The sequence below is a fragment of the Trichosurus vulpecula genome, chromosome 3, assembly GCF_011100635.1.
Source record: "Trichosurus vulpecula isolate mTriVul1 chromosome 3, mTriVul1.pri, whole genome shotgun sequence".
NCBI lineage: Eukaryota > Metazoa > Chordata > Mammalia > Diprotodontia > Phalangeridae > Trichosurus > Trichosurus vulpecula.
The window spans coordinates 345,160,544-345,179,860 of record NC_050575.1 but is presented as its reverse complement, the minus strand read 5'-3'; the positions used below and the strand labels follow the sequence as shown (position 1 = coordinate 345,179,860).

The following is a 19,317-nucleotide window of genomic DNA, read 5'->3' as shown; positions in this document are numbered from 1 at the left end:
TTTGTCATAGGGGAGGGTTTAGTATGGAATGGAGTAAAAAATGACTGTGATCTAAAGAAAAAGACATCTGTGGAGTTCTGATTGGGAAAAAGCCATAAAATACAGAAATACGTGAAAAGTCATAAAGGCTTAAATTCTATGAAAGGTAGAAAAGCCCAAACATGGTGACCTGTTTACAACTGTAAATTAAATACTGAATTATATTTTAGACACTGAGTCATAACTTAAGATACTATGACCTATAAAAGCCAAAATAAGAATATTGTGACCTGTATGTGACTGGGACATGATCAATACACAAACCTATGTTTGGGCATAACATTGTCTTAACTTTCAAGCTCATTACTAAGCAGAAAAGCAAACATATCCACCAATCAGAAATTATGCACTCTCTAGCTCCTCCTGCTTTTGTCTGATTTCTATAATTACCACCAGGATTTTTGGTGTTATTTAGTGGGGGATCCACAGAACTGTCTGGCTGCTGCTCCAGACCAAAGATTGCCTGTTTGTAGATATTCATAGTGATTGATTCAACTACTACCTATAATCAATCTGGAGATACTTGGCTTCTTCCTTTGGTATAAAAAGAACACCCCACGGTTATGGGGGAGGTACAAGGTTCCCCAGCCAGGAGAATTCTAGACCTTACGACATGCATTTTTTTTTATTATTTTACTTATTATTATTTTAAAAAATAAAGTAAGTTATACCTATTAAAACAAAGGAAAAAAGGAAACAATAAAACTTTTAAAAAACCAGGCAAACGTTTTTTGTTAAAAGTGAAGACCAGTGATTCTGCAATCACGGATGAGCACCTGCAGAAGAATCCCAACATTCAGATGGATGTTTAGGGACAGGAGGGCAGACCGTTACCCTTTTCTTGGTCATTATCCTTCTTAACCTCTCTGTTGACTGCCCTCTCCTCTCTGAGTTTTCATCATGCTCCTCACTCTCCTCTTGCGGCACCTTTGTTGGTTTGTCATCCATATCCTGCCCTATAATTATGGGTAATTTATTAATCCTCTTCTTAGCCCCTTGGATTTTTGTACCCCAAGGATTCCTGGTTGTGGCCCTGCCTAGTTGCTTGTATTCCAATTCAGATCTCGTTCTTTCTCTACATCCTCCCTCTTGGTGATTTCACCTGCTCATGGGTTCAATGACCATCTCTAAAAACATGACTTACCAAATCCACGTATCCAGTCCCAAGCTATCTCCTGTGCTCTGCTGTTGCCGTTCAGTCATTTTGGTCATGTCTGACTCTTTGTGACCCCATTTGGGGTTTTCTTGGCAAAGATACTGGAGTGGTTTGCCATTTCCTTTTCCAGTTCCTTTTACAGATGAGGAAACTGAGGTAAACAAGGTTAAGTGACTCGCTTGGGATCACACAGCTAGTTTTGATTTGAACTCAGGAAGATGAGTCTTCCTGACTTCAGGCTTGGCACTCTCTCCACTGCACCACCTAGCTGCCCTGAGCTCTATTCATCACCAACTGCCTACTGGACATTTTGAAATGGATGTCCTGTGGCCACCTCAAACTCAACATGTCCTAAACAGAGCTCATTATCTTTTGTAGCACAGTGCCCACACATAGGAAAACACCTAATAAACATTTGTTTACTGATTTCTTCCCAAGACCACCCCTCTTTTCCTAGTTTCCCAATCTCTATGCCCATATGCTATTCTTCCAGTTACTCAAGTTGATAACCTAGGGGGCATCCTCAAGTGATTCTCCTTCATCCTCCATAACCAATCAGTTTTCAGAAGGCTTTCTTGATTTTACCTCCAGCAAAATCTCTTATGTTTGTCTCCTCTTCACTCACACAACCACCACCTAATCACCTAATCTTTCACCTAGGCTATTTCAAATCTCCTTCTAATTAAGTCCCTCCCTCACCCCTTTCATGTCCCTATAATTCTCCCCTAGCCGCCAGATGGATATTCCTAAAGAACAAGTCTGACCTTGTCTCTCCTCTACTCAACAAACTCTCATGGCTCCCTCCTATTTCTAAGACAAAAAAACCAAATGCCCCTGTTTGGCATTTAAAGCCCTTCACAAAGACAGGTTCTAGGTTACCTTTTCAGGCTCATTAAGCATTGCTTGCCCCTTCACTTAGTCTATATTTTAGACAAACTGATCTACTCGCTGTTTCTTACACACGACATTCTGTCTCCTATCGCTTCTGTGTCCCCATACCATGCCTGGAATGCATTTCCCTCCTCACTGACACTTCTTAGAATCCCTATTGCCCTTCAGATCTCAGCTCAAATGCTACCTGCTATGTGATACTTTTCTTGATCCCTCCCCTGAAATTACCTTGCATTTAAAATGTATATATTTTATATTTATTTATGTGTGCATATGGCATTACCCTTCTCTCCCCCTAGATTATAAGTTTGCTTGAGGGCAGGGCCTGCTTCATTTTTATCCCCCAGTACTTATCGTAGTACCTGGAACATAAGGGGTGTTTAATAAATGCTTGTTGAGTGATTGATTGGTTAGCAGAAACTGCAATTCAGGATGGCTCAAAAAAATGTTGCTTAGAAGAGGTTGCTGACATTTCATGTGTTTCTTGAAAGGCTAGCTTCTGATAAACCAGTCATAAGACACAAATGCCACTGCTTGTGAAGACTCACAGAATCCTAGAGATAAGTGAATTCTTCAAAGGATCATTTATTGCACCCTCTGCCATCAGGCAAGGTCACACCAAAACTGAACTACCTAGATAAGGATGTTCTCAAATTTCAAGATTTAAAATGTTGAATCAGTATCTATTGGGGATAATATTAATTCACTACATTATTTCATGGGTAAAGAGATAGACGTGGAAGAGGCTGGAGAAAAAAAGAAGCAGAGGTTAAGAAGAAAAGGCTCACTGGGAAGAGTGGAATAGTGTGCGTGAATGGAGTTTGTTGCAGGCATTTAACCTTGAATACCGGTGACTAATTTTTCTACAAACAAATTCTATTCTCAGCCTCTGAGGAACGTAGAAGGAATGAAGATGATGTGACGATTCCTGTAAAGGCACCTTTGAAGTGAGTGGGAATAGGGGGGAGGGGGTCAGATCCAATGCCTTTCCTCTACATCGACCACAAAGATGTTCCAAAGCAGAATCTCTGAGATTCCACTCTGAATCAGACAGTAGTTTAAGGCACATTTAATAAGGCTCCAATGAAACAGAACAGCTTCTCTACCTCGACTCTGGCTTACAAATGCAGGGATAGGGTCTATTTCTCTCATACCAACAGGAGGCTTAATCATTTTAGCACAATCTCTAATGAACTTTTGCCTAGCATCATTATTAACATTGGATACCAAGTGACATGCCAGCCCTCAGTTACCTATTTATCCTCAAAGATTTACATAATAGACTCCAATATCCAATCTATAAAGTTCATCTCAGAATTTAAAAGGAAATCTGGGAGGCAGCTGCATTCTGATTGCTTAAGGGGGGCCTGTGTGTTTTATTCATTAAACTAATTGACCTATGCTGATGCCATTTGGTACAGAAACAAAGAAACAAATTATCATTGAGTTCTGAGGTGCTCTTTGTTGTGACCAAGTCTGAGAATAGAAATTCTCTTCCATGTTATGCTCCTTTTGACATGAAAAGTCCTAGGGTGGGGCCAGTAAAATCCTATTTTAACAAAATACATTCAATCAAATACAACAGACATATATTTTACTGCATTTGTATTCCCACAAGGCTATGTATGCTAGGCTTCTGGAAAAATAAATAGTCCTTCATTACCCTCAAAGAGCTTAGGATCACTTTGGGAAGGCAAGGCAAGGCTGAATAACAAAACCAAATTAGCAGCAATTCAAGATGTCGTTTCCTGTTTTTGTCTTCGAGTCAGTGCCTGGCATAGAGTAGGTATATATTTGTTGGCTGAAATGAATTTCTTTAGCCAATAATCATGGAGGTTCACTACTGTGGATCTGAACTTGAGATTACTTTGAAAGATGTGCAGGTACTTACTTCCATGGGAAGGTATTCTAGGTAAGGGGACCATGGGCAGCGATCACAAGATTGGTTTGGAAGCCAGTGAGCAGATCAAGTCTGAATGGGGTAGGAAGTGGGGCAAGGCAGGAGTGGTAAATATAGTGGAAAGGGAGCCTGCAGAAGACCCTAAGTGCGGGACTAAGAAAACTCAGCCTTATTTAAGACCATCCTGTTAGAAAAACAAAAACCACTTACGCTACCAAAACCAAGACAAAACCAAAAAACCTCATCTTTCATAAGTTCCCTTAATTTGGAGGAGGGGTGGGTAGTCAATAGTTCAAGTGAAAAAGACCTTGGGGGGGTGGGAGTGGGGATGGGAGGGTGGCGATTAATGGACTGCAAATTTAAAATGAGGCTACAGTGTGAAGTAATGTAGAATTCCTCCCCATCACCCCCACCCCAGGGAATATTCATCACCAAAATTGCCCCATTGGGCTTAGGGCAAAGAAAGTAAAAATAAAAGAACAGGATCTGAATTAGAATACAACTGAAAAGATAGGACCAGAACCAGGAATCCTTAGGGTACAAAAATCCCAGGGGCTAAGAGGGGAGAGTCCAGTCAGGAAGATCAGTATCAGATTAGGAGATACAAGGTTTGCTAAGGAACTGTCTAACTCAATCTTCTTGAATTTCCAGCCTTTTTCTTCATGGTATTTTTAGACATTTTGAGTCCTCCTTGATAACATGGAGGCCTGAGCTCAGTAGACTGAGGTCCCTCCTTCTCCCCTCTTGTGTTGGAGGAGTTATGGATAAATGGACACTATTTTACAAGTATCATGTCTACCTGGAGTATGGAAAGCTGGGCCTGACTATAGGTTACCTGTGCCCACTGCTGGCAGATTAGGTCTAATCTGTTGGAAAAAATTATCTGGAAGGTCCCCAAACTTGACTTTTCTTGACTGTACAGCTGCCCACACATTACTTCTAGGAGCACAGGTGAGAGTGAAGTTAAAGCTGTTGAAAATAATGCCCAGAGGAATTGGCATTGACTGAGGTGCCAGGTGAATTAAAAGCATTCTAAGTTCTTAAGGTCAGAGTGGATGATGCTAGTGGCACTCCCTCCAGATGGTGCCTCCACACCTCAAATGCAGATTTGACTGCGAGTGGATCCTACTATATATCATTCTTTTTTGTATGTGTCCATTTTTCGGAAAAGTATGTGCAGGACCAGGCACCCAAAGATGGTAAAGCCTGTGGCAGGATAGATGCATTAGTCTCCATAATGAATCTCTTAGGAAAATCCAGGTGTATCAAGAAAACAAAGTTCTCCATATTATTAAATGAATTTCACCTTCAATGTCCACTGGTGCATCTTTTTTGACAGACCATTAAGAAGTGCCTGTCAGGATGAAGAACCTGATAATGACAAGTTGGAAAAATGCCCCCAAGGAGCAAAGAAACTATTACAGGTCTTCCTCGGTAGGGTGAATCTTCCATTGCAATATGGTTTCCATCTTGCATGGATCCACACAGATCCCCTTTCAGTCTATTATGTATCTGTAGGAGCTCCTAGTCCTTATCACATGTGCATTTCTATCTATTAAATAACCAGGGCTAGTTTAGGCAGAAGATGGTGACCAGTTTTGGAATGGGATGCTTGAGCTAGGTGGTCTAGTGGCTAAAGGGATGGACCTAGAATTAGAAAGATCTGAGCTCATAACCAGCTTCAGACACTTGCAGTCAATCCTTATTATCTGTGTTTTTTGGAGATTCCTGCTCTAAGTTATCCATGGACATTAAATCTGGGTGGCCTGACACGAACATTCCCAGTCAGAGTCAAACTACAGGTGCTGCCCTGGCCAAGGGGATCTGCAGCAAGCAGGTGATTTTGTAGCAGTTGGTAAGAACTCTTTGTATAGAACTAGAGACTGATTTTGCCTGAGTTCACAGGACACTTCAGGTAACAAAACACATTTCAAACTTAAAAAACAGATCTCATATGATAAGCAAGTATTCTTTTTGCAGTCTGTTTAGCGCCATGGTTTTTGCTTTTTTGTGCTTTTTGTTGGTGTCGGATTGAAGGGCTGTCTAGCATTCCCAGGCACAAGGAATACAGTGAGAATACACTTAGATAAGTTTCATTCAGCCGTGAGTTATAATGCTGTTGGCTGTTGAATTCTATGTTAATGAATCAACAATATGCTAGATTTGGAAAAAAGGAAATTCATCAGTCTATGCATGAGGCTGCTCCAGAAAGCACTAATGTAAATGCTGTGACCAGAGGCTCTTAGGAACCTGCAGGAGCAATGGTTCCGTATTCCGCAAATTCAGTGTTTGTGGAGATTTTCTAGAACATAACACCTGCCAATGATGAGAATCAACTGCATTAGTTGTGTGGCCCTGGGAAAGTCACTTAATGCCTTAATCCGCTGGAGAAAGAAATGGCAAGTCATATCTTTGCCAAGAAAACCCAGTATTGGCACAGTATTGACAGCATTGGTATACTATGGTCCATTTTTACACATTTTTAAAATGTCACTAGTATATTTCCGACCTCCCCAAGACCTTCGGTATTTTTAAGCATTTCTAATTGCCTACAACTGGACTTTAAAGGATCATCTATTGGCAAAGAGTTAGGAGATCCTCTACCGCTCTTCTGCAGGGTCTGAGATCGTAGGTTTTTTATGGGACATACCAACCTTAACAATAAGATTGGGTCCATTTTTAAAAAAAATTAATATGTATGCACACATATTATAATATACACACATATGTACATGTGTATATGTACATACACAGCTACATGAGTATAGACCTATATTCTCATATTTATATGAGAATTTTACAATGATCCACTTTTACATCCATAAATAGTTGCATTTATAAGTGTATGTATATACAAACATATAAATGCAACTCAGATCTACCCGCTGGGTGATCATTCTAAAATCCTCCTTCTTCCTGCTGAATTATTCATACTGGATCCTCAGGTGTTTTCATTTAGAATAATCAAGCTGGAATGAACCTTGAAAGGTCAAATAATCCAACTCCACTCACTCCAAATATCGCCAGCTTTCAATTATCCACTTTAGTGGAGGAGAGCCTTAACATGGCTCATTCTGAATGGCAGATAATCCAGAAATTGTTTCATTTGGCTTTGTAATACATTATAGGATATTTTGGGCCTGAGATTTGCCTTCCTAATTATGTTTTGCTTTCGCTGATATTAAAATTAATTTGCATTCCCTGAGCATACTTTTTTTTTTTGGTAATATAAGATGAAGGTGGCTGTGCTGGTCTGACTGGGAAGGGAAAAACCCTTAGTCTAGGGGGTGAGGATGGGGAGGTAGGAAAGCCACATAATTCTCTACTGCCACCTTCTCCTGCAAAGGAGTTCCTGTATCACTTCCCCTGAGCTAGGTATTTCATCCTCAAAATGTATTGTTGTCTTGTCATTGTACCAGTCAATGGTATTAATAGTCTTCATTAGCAACACCCCATTGCTGTACAATGGTTAGGTTAAGGAAGAAACAGAAAAATGAATGGGAGTCAGAGACCAGGATTTGAAACCCATTTTTGCTACTCCCTATCTCTGTGACCTTGGGTAAGTCACTTAACCTCAAATGGCCCTTGGTTTCCTGAATCTGTGATACAGGGAGTTGGATGAGATGATCTCTTAAAGTTTCTTCCACATCTGAGTCCATGATCCTATAAGAAAACATGGCTAGTTACTTCTGCAAGATCTAAATGGACTGCCTCTTTTTCAGAAGGTGATAGGCTCCCCAAAGCTCTCTCTGACCTGCCATGATTTAAGGGATCTTTCACCAAGAGTATTGCCAAGTTCCGACACACAGGGAAAGGAAATATCTATGTTTCTATTTAGTTTTAAACTGATCAAGTGAATCCATTTTGACAGCTTTTTCTTCTCATGGAACTTCGCTGCCATTTTGTTAATGAATAAGTAAAATGAGTTATTTAATTCAACAAATATTTGCTTAGTGACTACTATGTGTTAGTCATTGTACTAGGTGCTGGATATGCAAACACACATGCGCACACACACACACACACAAATGAAACTGTTCCTTTCCTTAAATAGTTTACATTCTGCTGAACTTACATTATCTATCTTTCACATTATTAGAGTTTAACTCAGTTTAAATTCACAGTGGACATCGCAGGCCTCCTATCCAGTTTCTAAACAATTACTTTATAAATGTTATCAAATAATAAATCAAATAAAACCCATTTATAGATATACACAAACCTTTTTCTGTTTAGCTAATTCTATCCTCCTTATTACTAGTTTTTCACATATTTTTTAAAAACACATTATTGTGAAACATTATTGAATATGATTAAAGTAGTTTTTAATCCTAAGGTTTTGCTCCCTTTCCCACCAAGAACGTCACACATTTACTATTTTGCTTTTAATAAGTAGCTGAAAAAGTAACAGTCATGACAACTAGGCTCAGCAAAAATGATGAATAAAATCTCTGAAGCACCTTCATGCACAGCTAAGGTCTAATCACAGAGTGAACAAGAGCAACCTACACAAGATGGGAGAACTATTTTTCATCCGTCACATTCACAGGTTGAGCCTCACAAGGTGTACAAAGGCTGAATATCCCTGAATCCCACAAAGAAAGGAACATAATTTAATGGAGCAGAGAAGAAAATTTCCTGCTGATCTACTTGTTCATTTAAGAACTATGAAGAGTTTCTATGGGAAAAAATGATTCAAAAATGACATAAAAATGTGTTCTCTCCATTAACTTCAAGATATATTTATTAGACGTTTAATATGAATGCATATATAGAGCCTATATTAGATATTGCATGACATCTTGGGGGGGAGGGGAAGGAGGAAGAGAAAATTTAGAACTCAAAATCTTATGGAAGTGAATGCTGAAATAAGGAAAGAGAGAGAGAGAGAGAGAGAGAGAGAGAGGGAGAGAAGAGAGGAGAGCAGAGGAGAAGAGAAGAGAAGAGAAGAGAAGAGAAGAGAAGAGAAGAGAAGAGAAGAGAAGAGAAGAGAAGAGAAGAGAAGAGAAGAGAAGAAAGGAAGGAAGGAAGGAAGGGGAAGGAAAGAAAGAAAAGAAAGGAAGGAAGGAAGAAAAGAATTAAAGAAAAAGAAAGGAAGAAAGAAAGGAAAGAAGGAAGGAGAAAGAAAGACAAAGAAAGTATTATGTTTGGAGCTTTGTAAGCTTGAGTCCTTCTTTGGGAAATAAAAGATTATGCCTTAGGGAAAAAAAACCCATATATTTATTAGATTCCTACAACGTGTAAGATAACATGTTAGTCACTGAGGGGGATATAAGTAATGGGTTACATTAATATAGTGCTTTCCAGTTTCAGAATACTTTATACGTATTTTCTTATTTGGTCTTCATAAGAATCTCATTAGATAAAGTGTCCATGTTTCTCTGTTTTTTGTCAAGTTAATAATTGGAAAAGTTAAGCGGCTTGTCTAAGGTCATTCAGCTATTGTCAGAGCCAAGATCTGAACTCAGATCTTTTGATAAGTCCATACTACCATCCTCACAAGAAGAATAAGAAATAGGTCCTATGCCCAAAGGGCTCATTATTTTGTAGAAGAGATAAGGCATAAGAAAGGTGCAGAGTGCTGTAAGGGCTCCTGCCTTATTGGCTCACACAGCCTAAGTCAGGTACCATGGTTCCTCTAGTACAGTCATGATGCTTATGAGGAGAAAAACCAAGCTCTGAAGGGCTGACTCTACAAACCCCAAAATGATAACAAACGTCATTTCCAGCTTATTGGCTTGTTTTCTCAAACTTTGGCTTCATAATTACCTACATTGGATATCTGTGACAGTGATAAACTGCAAATTAAGGATAGGGATAGGGATAGGGACTAGATAGGAAATTTATTTATTTTATAGGGAACTCCTAGATGGGCAGCTTGGTGGCACAGTGAATAGGGCCTGGGCCTGAGACCTGAGTTCAAATGTGACCTCAGATACTTACTAACTGTGTGACCCTGGGCAAGTCACTTAACCCTGTGCACCTTAGTTTCTTCATCTGTAAAATGAGCTGGAGAAGAAAGTGGCAAACCACTCCAGTATCTTTGCCAAGAAAACCCCAAATGGGGTCATGAAGAGTCAGACACAACCGAACAAGAATTCTAAATGAGGAAACTCCTTCTAACAAAGCAGTTTGGCACTTAAAAAAATCTTAGAGAGCTGCCCAGAGCATTGAGAAGATAAATGACTTGTCCAGGGTCACCTGGACAGTATGCATCAAAGGCAGGGCTTCAACCCAAGGAATGAGAGACTATCTTCCAACCAGCAACCAACAAGTAAAGCACCAACTGTACCTAATAAAATCTTGTTGCACATTTGTAAACTAAATAGCTTAGCAACTGTATTATAAAGAAGCTACTTACAAGCTAATAAAAAAAAATGGATTTTCCACCCCTAAGGGTCCTGGTCCCAGAGGCACAAAGGAGAGCCTAGAGGATTTTCAAATTCAAGGTCAACATCTATTTCACACTATAGGAATCCCCTTCAAGAATGAACCCAAAATTCAAACGAGCAATTATGGATATTTTTTCCCCACACACATGAATGACAGAGTGAGAAGTGACTGGAAACAGGGTTTTGAGTACCTTTTCCCCAAGTCTATAAGGAAGGATATAAAAGTAACGTTTAGGCTTCAGCAAATCCTACAGGGCAGCTGATGGGTACATCGAGGTCTCTTTGTGGAGACAAACAAAATAGCAAGGGTGTCTCTATTCAGATGTCAGCCTGACCATGTCCACATAAGGTTATAAATCGTGCAGTTTAAATGACCAGGTAGGGGGTGGGAATGCAACATAATAAAAGCCAATTGGGTAGCATTCTCTCATTATACTACTTTATATTTAGGACAAATTGGATCAAAAGAATTGGAATAGTTGGAGAAAAGTCTGTCCCATTTAAAAAAGAAAAACAACTTTGTGCTTATGGATTTTTTTATTTTTTGCCCATGAATACACAAATACAATTGAATTGTGCCTTCAAGTTAACTTTGGGATCCTATTCTATTTCTGAAAGTACATTATAATAAAAACAACAACTTACAATTTATATAGTGTTTTTCAGTTTATAAATTACTTTCAACAAATGAAATCAACTCAAATCCATTTATTAAGCACTTACTACGTGTAATGTACTGTGTCAGGTGGTAGGAATGAGAAATCGAAAAGTAATATAGCCTCCGTCCGTAAGGAGCTTACTATCTAATTGAGGTGGGGTACACCATGTGTGCCACAAGGTAGAATGTAATAAGGACAAAGGAGAGAGTCAGAAAAAGTACCCTAAGGAAATTTGAGAGTGAACTCCCAGCTGTGAAGAGCAAGGGAGGGCATCATGGAGAAGGGGGTGGCATCTGAGCCGAGCCTTGAAGAAAAACAAGGATTTCAACAGGTAGAGATGGGGAGACCTATACAAATGCCCAGAAGCAACAGAAATGCAAAGCCAGGTCATGGAACAGCTAGCAGTCAGACGTGGCTGGAACTCAAGTGTGTTTGAAGGTATTCTGTGGATGAGTACACTGAAAACTATAGCTCGCAAACCACTCTCTGATGTATTCAATTGACTGAAAAGGCATTTACCAAGATAACAACGTAGGGACAGTAGCTACAAAATATTTACCCCACCCACCCCCCATAAGCTTGAGATGCACACAGAGTGAGCAAACACATGGGGAACACCAGCGGAGAGATACACAATTAGGGAACACAAGGCAACTTGTGCCTCTGATGTTACAAGGCCCCAGGGTCCCTTCTCATGACTTCCTCTGGGAGCAGCATCTCTGATGGCTCTGTTCCTCTCCTGGGCTCCCTGATGGTGCAAGATGTCATGACTGATGGGCGGGGGGAGCAGAGGGGAAGATAGAGAAGTCTCTTCCTTTCCCAGAAGTAAGAGATGATTGATTCCCCTTCTCAAGGGCTAGATTTTTCAATAGCTGGCTGTCTTCACTCCCAGAGCTTATACTCTTAGAGATATCTCCTGCCTCAACTGCGTATCTCGCTTTTTTAAAAAAGGTCAACAGGGGTGTAGGTAGTCAGTGGCCATTGCTGTTTTTGTGCAGTCTTTTTGGTCATGTTCACCTCTCTGTGACCCCATTTGGAGTTTTCTTGGCAAAGGTATTGGAGTGGTTTGCCATTTTCTTCTCCAACTCATTTTACAGATGAGGAACTGAGACAAACAGGGTTAAGTGACTTGTCCAGGGTCACAGAGCTAATAAGTGTCTGGGGCCAGATTTGAACTCAGGAAGATGAGTCCTTCTCACCTCAGGCCTGGCACTTTATCTACTGTGCTACCCAGCTGCCCCAGCTAATCAGTGGCTAGCAGCGGTGTCATTGGTCCCCACTACCATCACCACCAACGACAAGAAGCACCCTATAATTCCATCAAGTCTGATTGAACTTCTTTATCTCTGTGACCTGCCCCTTACAACAGTCTTTCATTTCATCAAACCTCATTGTGTCTCCTTTACCTGTCCCTTACATTCTATCATTTCACTAAGTATGTGTGTGTATGGGGGGGGGGGGGTGGGGGGAGATCAAGGGATCATAGATTTAACTGCTCAGTCCCTCCTCCCTATATTCATCATTTCTCAAATATTCCCAGGAGCGGTTCTGTGATGACTTATGCAATTTCTTCCAGTGCCCTGTGATAAAGCTCATCCTAGGAGATCTGGTACTATTTAAAGCAACCATGTTCTTTCTCTTTACCTGACTTGGAATTGAAATCCTCTTTATCACATCATCTGGATGTTCTAATAGATCATACATATTCAGATAAATATAGTACTCCCCCCCCAAAATAAGAAAAACTACAGCATTATTAACTTTATAATCGCCTCTTCTCGTTCCTCTATTTGTGCTACCTGTATGAATATTAACTTTTTACATGTCCTTATTTATCTTCCGGAGAACCTGTCTATTTTAGCCACAATTCACTAACATAAGTGGAAATTTTAAGAGACAGAAAAAGCACTTTTAAACTCCTGAAAGGGAAGAAACCAGGCATTCTTGCTTATTTCCTGAATTATCTTTTCTGCTTAACCTCTTAATTTGCTACAAATGACTACAAATGATTTAGAAAATCTTCAATTTATTTTCAGCATTAAATCAAAGAGTAGCAACCATTTGCTATTTGTTTCATTGGCAAAGTATTTTTCTTTAAATAGTCCTGAACTGGAACTAAGGAAACCAGTCTCTACTGTGCAGCTTTGCCACTTATGGCTCGGTGTGCCTTTGGGCAGGTCGCTTACCCTCAAAGGGACTCAAATTTCCTCAAATTAAAATGAAGGTGTTGGACTAGATTTAAGGTCCCTTTCAGTTCTAGCATCCTTTGACAAAGTCTCAAAAGGATTAGCTAGCATGTTGGAAACCAAGTATCCCTCTTTTTAAAATCAAGAATTAATAGTTATCAACAATGTACTTACTGGAATAAAATAATATGTTGGAAACCTTTGAACTGTAGAACGGAACACATAGTGCCTGTATTTTAAAAAAAAATGCAACATGTCATTTTTAAAATCTACTTTTCTTTTAGCCAATATTTTATTAATTTCTGTCTCTTGAGAAATATTAGAATTCCTTCATATTATTATAGTAAAGTTTGAAGAAATATTATGCTTGGCAGAAATGAAATTTTAAAGCCATTATAATTGTTTGTAAGAAGTTTTTGGAGGGGAATTATGTAAATTAAATAATTAATTTAATGAGAATAAATAATGATTACCTGGCAAGGAACTTGGGAACTGGTGCTGGAAGAGTATCATATTGCCCTGGTGAAACATCAATTTTCTACAAGACATGGACATAGGTTAACAATAATAATGAGTTATAATAGATGAAATATTATAATATAATAATAATAGATTCACACAGGTCTTAAAATCATTTTGTCATCATTTGTAATCTTTTATCTCAAGATCATAATTCTTATATAATTATTTTTCTATTTCAGCAGTTTAAGAAAACTGTGTTTAACTTTTTCAAACCACATTTTCAAAGATAGATGTCTAAAATACTGTTTCATGTGATTAATAATCTATATTTTTATCGGTATGGGAACTCCCTTCACCAATTCACACCACAGAATCTCTACAGAACAGCAGAGAAGCCTCCAAATCTGAGGCCGAGCAAAGTTAAATGACTTGATCATTGCCATTAGCTAGAGCTAGAAGATGAATGGGGTTCTTCCTGGTTCAAAGCCGACAAGTCTAAACACTAGACTATGTTTCCTCTTTGTGGTTGTTCAATTGAAGTCTGCCACATTTTATAAAATCGTGTTCTTGAGAATCATAAAAGGTACGCATATATAAAGTTACTGGAAAATAAGTCATACTTTAAGCATACTAAAGGAGCTATTATTAAAAAGATTCTATGGTCAATTATCTTCTAAAGTTAAAAATTATCCCCTAAGGTGTTTTTTTTCTTCTTCTAAATCAGGTTTTCAAATATGTGCTAGCATTGTCCATATACAATTGGCACTACCCTACTCATCACATAGCTGCTCTTTATAAAGATGTATGCATTTCTGGCCCCAGATGCAGATCTTGCAGTGACAATGATGATCAACATAAATATGAATTAATTTAAAGTTTTATTTTTTAAATTTAATTTTAAAAGGTACAGCTGCACCATTGTTCTGGCTCAGTGTTTTCTTGATATTACAAACTCTGGAGAAACATTAGTTGTGGTTATAATTTAGAGCTGAAATATTGAGCCCTAAAGATAAAACAACTGTTTATTCACGTATAGTGAGCAACCTAGATTAGACGTTTGTAATGAAGCACCATGGAAATGCCCTGAAATATGGGCAGTTGCTTTAGGCAACTTGGCTAAAACTGCTCAAGAAGACTGGGGCTCCTTAGAACAGCTGACAACTCTGCTCTTTTATTTGGCATTGGCTGCAAAAAATGGTTTTGTTTCCTTCTTTTTTCATGGTGCATTGAGTAGTCCAAAATCTTACTACAGAGGCCATCTCCCTATGCATCATGGTTGCATTTTCAATATGTGTGACTGTTAACTGTATGTATTAACTTCCTGCTTTAAAGCATGGGATTTTCCATGGCAAGGCTTCTCCTGTAGAATTCTTTCTATCACTACTGTGCTTCCAGAGTCTAATGATGATGAGGAATTGGGTGGTATAGACCATAGAAACACTCCATCTCAACTAATTAATGTTTCTAATCAGGTTTTACAGGCAGATACCCAGAGGTCTTGCCATTACCGAGTATCATAAATAAAGCATAGCAGAATCGCTTATTAACCTAGATAATTAACGAAGTAATGTTAATTGTGTTCACAGACCTCAGGGTCAATCATTACTCCTAAAATCACCTTGAGTTTATCTGAATATAGGAGAGGCCTAGCTGTAGATATGCTTTAGAATAATGTCTATCCATAAAAAATTTATCTATTCATCACCTACTTATTATAGGAAATATACTATGCTAGATGCTGATAGAGATAAGACCTGATCCCAGTCCTCAAGGAGCTAACAATTTAGTAATCAAATAATTAATATCAATCAACAAGTATTTAATAAAGTGCCTACTAGGTGCCAGGCACTGTGCTGGGGATACAAATATAAAGAATCCTCTAGCTTCTGTCTTCCCAGAAGCAAGGGTTATAGTAGTGTAGTAGCAATTTTGATTTAAAGATCTTTCCCACCCATTGATGGGCCGTGTGACCTGCTTACATCACAGAAAGCCTAAGTTACATGGTGGGAGGAGCTTTCTGACAGGAGAAGGAAGTTATGTCACACAGAAAATGCTGAGAGGTAGAGAGAGAAAGATGTTATGGCTGCTAATGGCTGCCCTTGTGATTGTTAGAACTGAACAGGCTGACTTAGCTATACTGTGAGTTTGTGTTTGGGAAGAGCCCAGCAGGGGGTCAGAGAGGTTTTGGGATGACGAGTTTCCAGGCTGTAATATGGTGTTTTAAGTTCCTTGCTATTATGATAAAGTGGGCTGACTGGCTGTGGGAGCTGAGCATTTGGTTATGGGATATGGTTCTCTGGTGTCTGAATAAATGTTATACTTCTTTTACCTTCTTTATGGAAGATACAGAACTACATAGGCATATTCACGATTATCATTGATGTGTTTATTGCCTTACTGTTTCAAACAGGCATGTGCCACATTGGGTTTTACATTATGACATGTCAGATATTTTGTGTTTGTCTTTTGTGGTAAGGGAAATAAGATAGGAGCAAAAAAAAAAAAAAAACCTACCAAACAGAACGGCTGTGGCTCGGGGAGGAGATGTGAAGACTGTTTCCTGTTCCACAGTGGGCCTGAAAGAAGTGACAACTGGGTGGAAGACAGGATGGTGTTTCATGAAACCAGGGGATCCACAGAAAGTTAAGAGGCTGTTCCAGAACTCAGCCCTGGCTGGAGCAGGAAGGATCACTCAAGCCGTCCCTAATCTAGAAAGCCATTCCATGGGATTCAAAATGCTGAGTCCAGATCATTGAGGCATAAAATTAAATAAGAAATAGCTCATTAAATACTAAATTCCATTTGGCAAATGGAAGAAGAGTCTTAATGACCCAGTGACAATACCAAGAAATTTGATACAAAAAGCTAGTTAACATTAAGTGGAAAGATGTGGAGAAGTTTAAGCCGTGGCCCAATAGTTCAACCTTAAATACAAGTGCCACTGAAATGGGCCATTAGTTGAGTGACTACAAACAACCAAGAAAAAGTATGTCCCCAGACTAAGCTTTAGAAAGATCTCAAAGATAACCACCACGGTGAAAACACACTAAACTTAGAGAAGGAGAGGAGAGTAGGAAGGAATGTGGGGTCAAATATTGGAAGGGGAATGAGTTGCTGAATGTTGCCTGCTCTGCATCAGATGAACCTGCAATGCAAAGAGGAGTCGCTTTTCCACAACCCTGAATTTCAATTAGTGTACTCAATATGACATTATGATATAACATCTTCTCTTTTTTTTTTTTGAGACTGGATCTCCCTAAGTCACCCATGCTGGAAGTGTTGCACCCCCTCCCATTTTCCATCTCACTGCTGATGAGCATGGAAGCTTTGACTTGCTGTGTTTCCAACCTGACCTGGTTTGTTGCTCCCAGGTCCTGGAGACTCACCATATTGGTGTTGGATAGACTTAGTGTGGACACCCAGATGGCTTTAGCCCTACTGTAGCTCAGAAATCCAAATCAAGTGATCTGCCAGCCCAGGTTTATCCAGGTATTATCAGGTATTACAGGTGTGTACCACTGTGCTTTGCCTGAAATTATGATATTTCAAATATTTTGTTTGTCATTTGCTTTTCTCCAATTTGTATGAATAAAATATGTATGTTATATAATAAAAAATTGATGTATAAAATAATAGAATAAATATACAATTATATATGATAAAAGATAACATTAAATAAAAATAGATTCTCTGATCTAGATTTTCCAGTAATTACATAGGAAGAGCATTTGATTAGATTGCAGCTCCTTGAGGGCAGGGATTGTCTTTTGCCTCGCTTTGTATCCCACCATTTAATATAGTTCCTGGCACATAGTAGGTGCTTAATAAATGTTTATTGACTGACTGATCTGAGATTTGACTGGTAATGCTTATGAAAACTTCTTTAGTTACTATGAACTCTGGCTTTTTCAATTATAACTATTCACCTTAAGTCATTATTTCCTTTGAGTTCTGCTAACAAAGCCAAAATATTCAGTTGTTTATGTATGGGGGAAAAAGGTTATGAGCTGAATATCTATAAAGCTCCATCCCAATGATATAATACTTCAATATTTTAAGGCTCTGTGATTTCATCAGTATGGATATTCTCCTACCTAACACATATCTAATACATAGCACCTAATATAAACCCCTTTAGGGTTTTTACTAAGAAGTAACGATGCCATGATTAAAAAAAATGAGTCATGTGGTAGCTGACACTCTGGTAAGGAGCCTCTCTAGGTTTAGATAAGAGGGTTCTCAGATCGTAGAACTTGGACCTGCCAAAGCCTCCAGAGCAGAAGTGTCAAATACAAGGCCCTCGGGGGTAACTCTTGTTACCGTTACGGTGCTGCTGAACGAAAACACAGAAGAACATAGATCATGTTCCTCTGTGGTTTTCTAAGCAAGTCTGCAGCCCTCAGGGATTTATGTACGCTTTAGTGGCCTCAATTTTTATCTGAGTTTGACAGCACTGTTCTAGAGAACCCGAGGTCACCTTTGAAGGCAAAATGAAACATCAAACCAGGGCTTGGGGCAGCTAGGTGGTGCAGTGAGTAGAGCACTGGCCCTGGAGTCAGGAGAACCTGAGGTCAAATCCGGCCTCAGACATTTGACACACTTACTAGTTGTGTGACCTTGGGCAAGTCACTTAACCCCAATTGCCCTGCATTCCCCCTCCAAAAAAACAAAACAACAACAACAAAAAAAAACTAAGGCTTTGGTGAAGACCACTAATGGATCTATTGAGGAGGAGGCAGTGTGGGGTAGTGGCTTGAGTGTTAGGCTTGGAACTTAGGAAAACCCAAGTTCAAATCCTATCTTAGATACTATCTTGTGGGACCTTGGGCAGATCAACTTCATCCCCTTTTAGCCTTAGTTTCATCTTCTATAAAAATGAGGATAATAAGAGCGCCTACCTCATTGGGTTGTATGAAATGAGATAATGTATAAGATAATGTAAGAAAAATGATTTGTGAAGCTTTAAGCACTATGAAAACTCTGTGTGTGTGTGGTGTGTGTGTGTGTGTGTGTATTTGTCAGTGTGTTTTTCCGATTTTTTTAAAAGCTGTACCATTCAAGGTACTATCATATCATTCAAGTACAGCTTTTAAAAAAATCAGAAAAACACATATAAATGTTTTACCTGACACATTTTGACAAATCTTTTCTGAAAAATAAATTGAAAAGATGACTGGATCCATCCATTCGGAGACCACTGGTTATCTAGTCAGGATGTGCATCTAGCTGGTGTCCAAAATTATGAATGAAGTCATTTGGGATGAGACTCTGACCTTCCTGAGATAATATTTGTGAAACGCTTAGCATAGTGCTTAATACAGGTCTGTTCCTTTCCCTGCTGGCTGTCAGGCCAGGCCTCACTTTTGCCAGATTATACAACTCAAGACAATTCTATAAAAACAAAGGAATAACAAGGCATTGCTATGATCAGGTTGATTGATGCAGGTACTTAACAATAGAAATAATTTTTTTATATAAAAGTAATTGTTTAAAATAAGAGGGTAAGTGTCTAAGTTGGCTTTAAAAGAACTGGAAACTTTATTCAGTGAACCTGGCCCTTCTGAAGTGAAGCTGTTAAGGGGCTGGAAAGAAGCTCTCTTTATTTATATAGAAATAAGAGAGCCCAGAGTCT

General features: G+C 39.0%; 1 protein-coding gene across 1 annotated transcript in view; it reads right to left on the bottom strand.

Annotated features, from left to right (window-relative positions):
• The window catches only part of STPG4 (sperm-tail PG-rich repeat containing 4), a 44,701-nt gene that overhangs the window by 13,796 nt on the left and 11,588 nt on the right, over positions 1–19,317 (bottom strand). Inside the window, exons 4-5 of the mRNA XM_036750023.1 lie at positions 13,697–13,761; positions 13,398–13,452 (exon numbers count right to left, since the gene is read on the bottom strand). Coding sequence (XP_036605918.1) covers positions 13,398–13,452; positions 13,697–13,761 — 120 coding nt within the window. The remainder of the gene's footprint in view (positions 1–13,397; positions 13,453–13,696; positions 13,762–19,317) is intronic.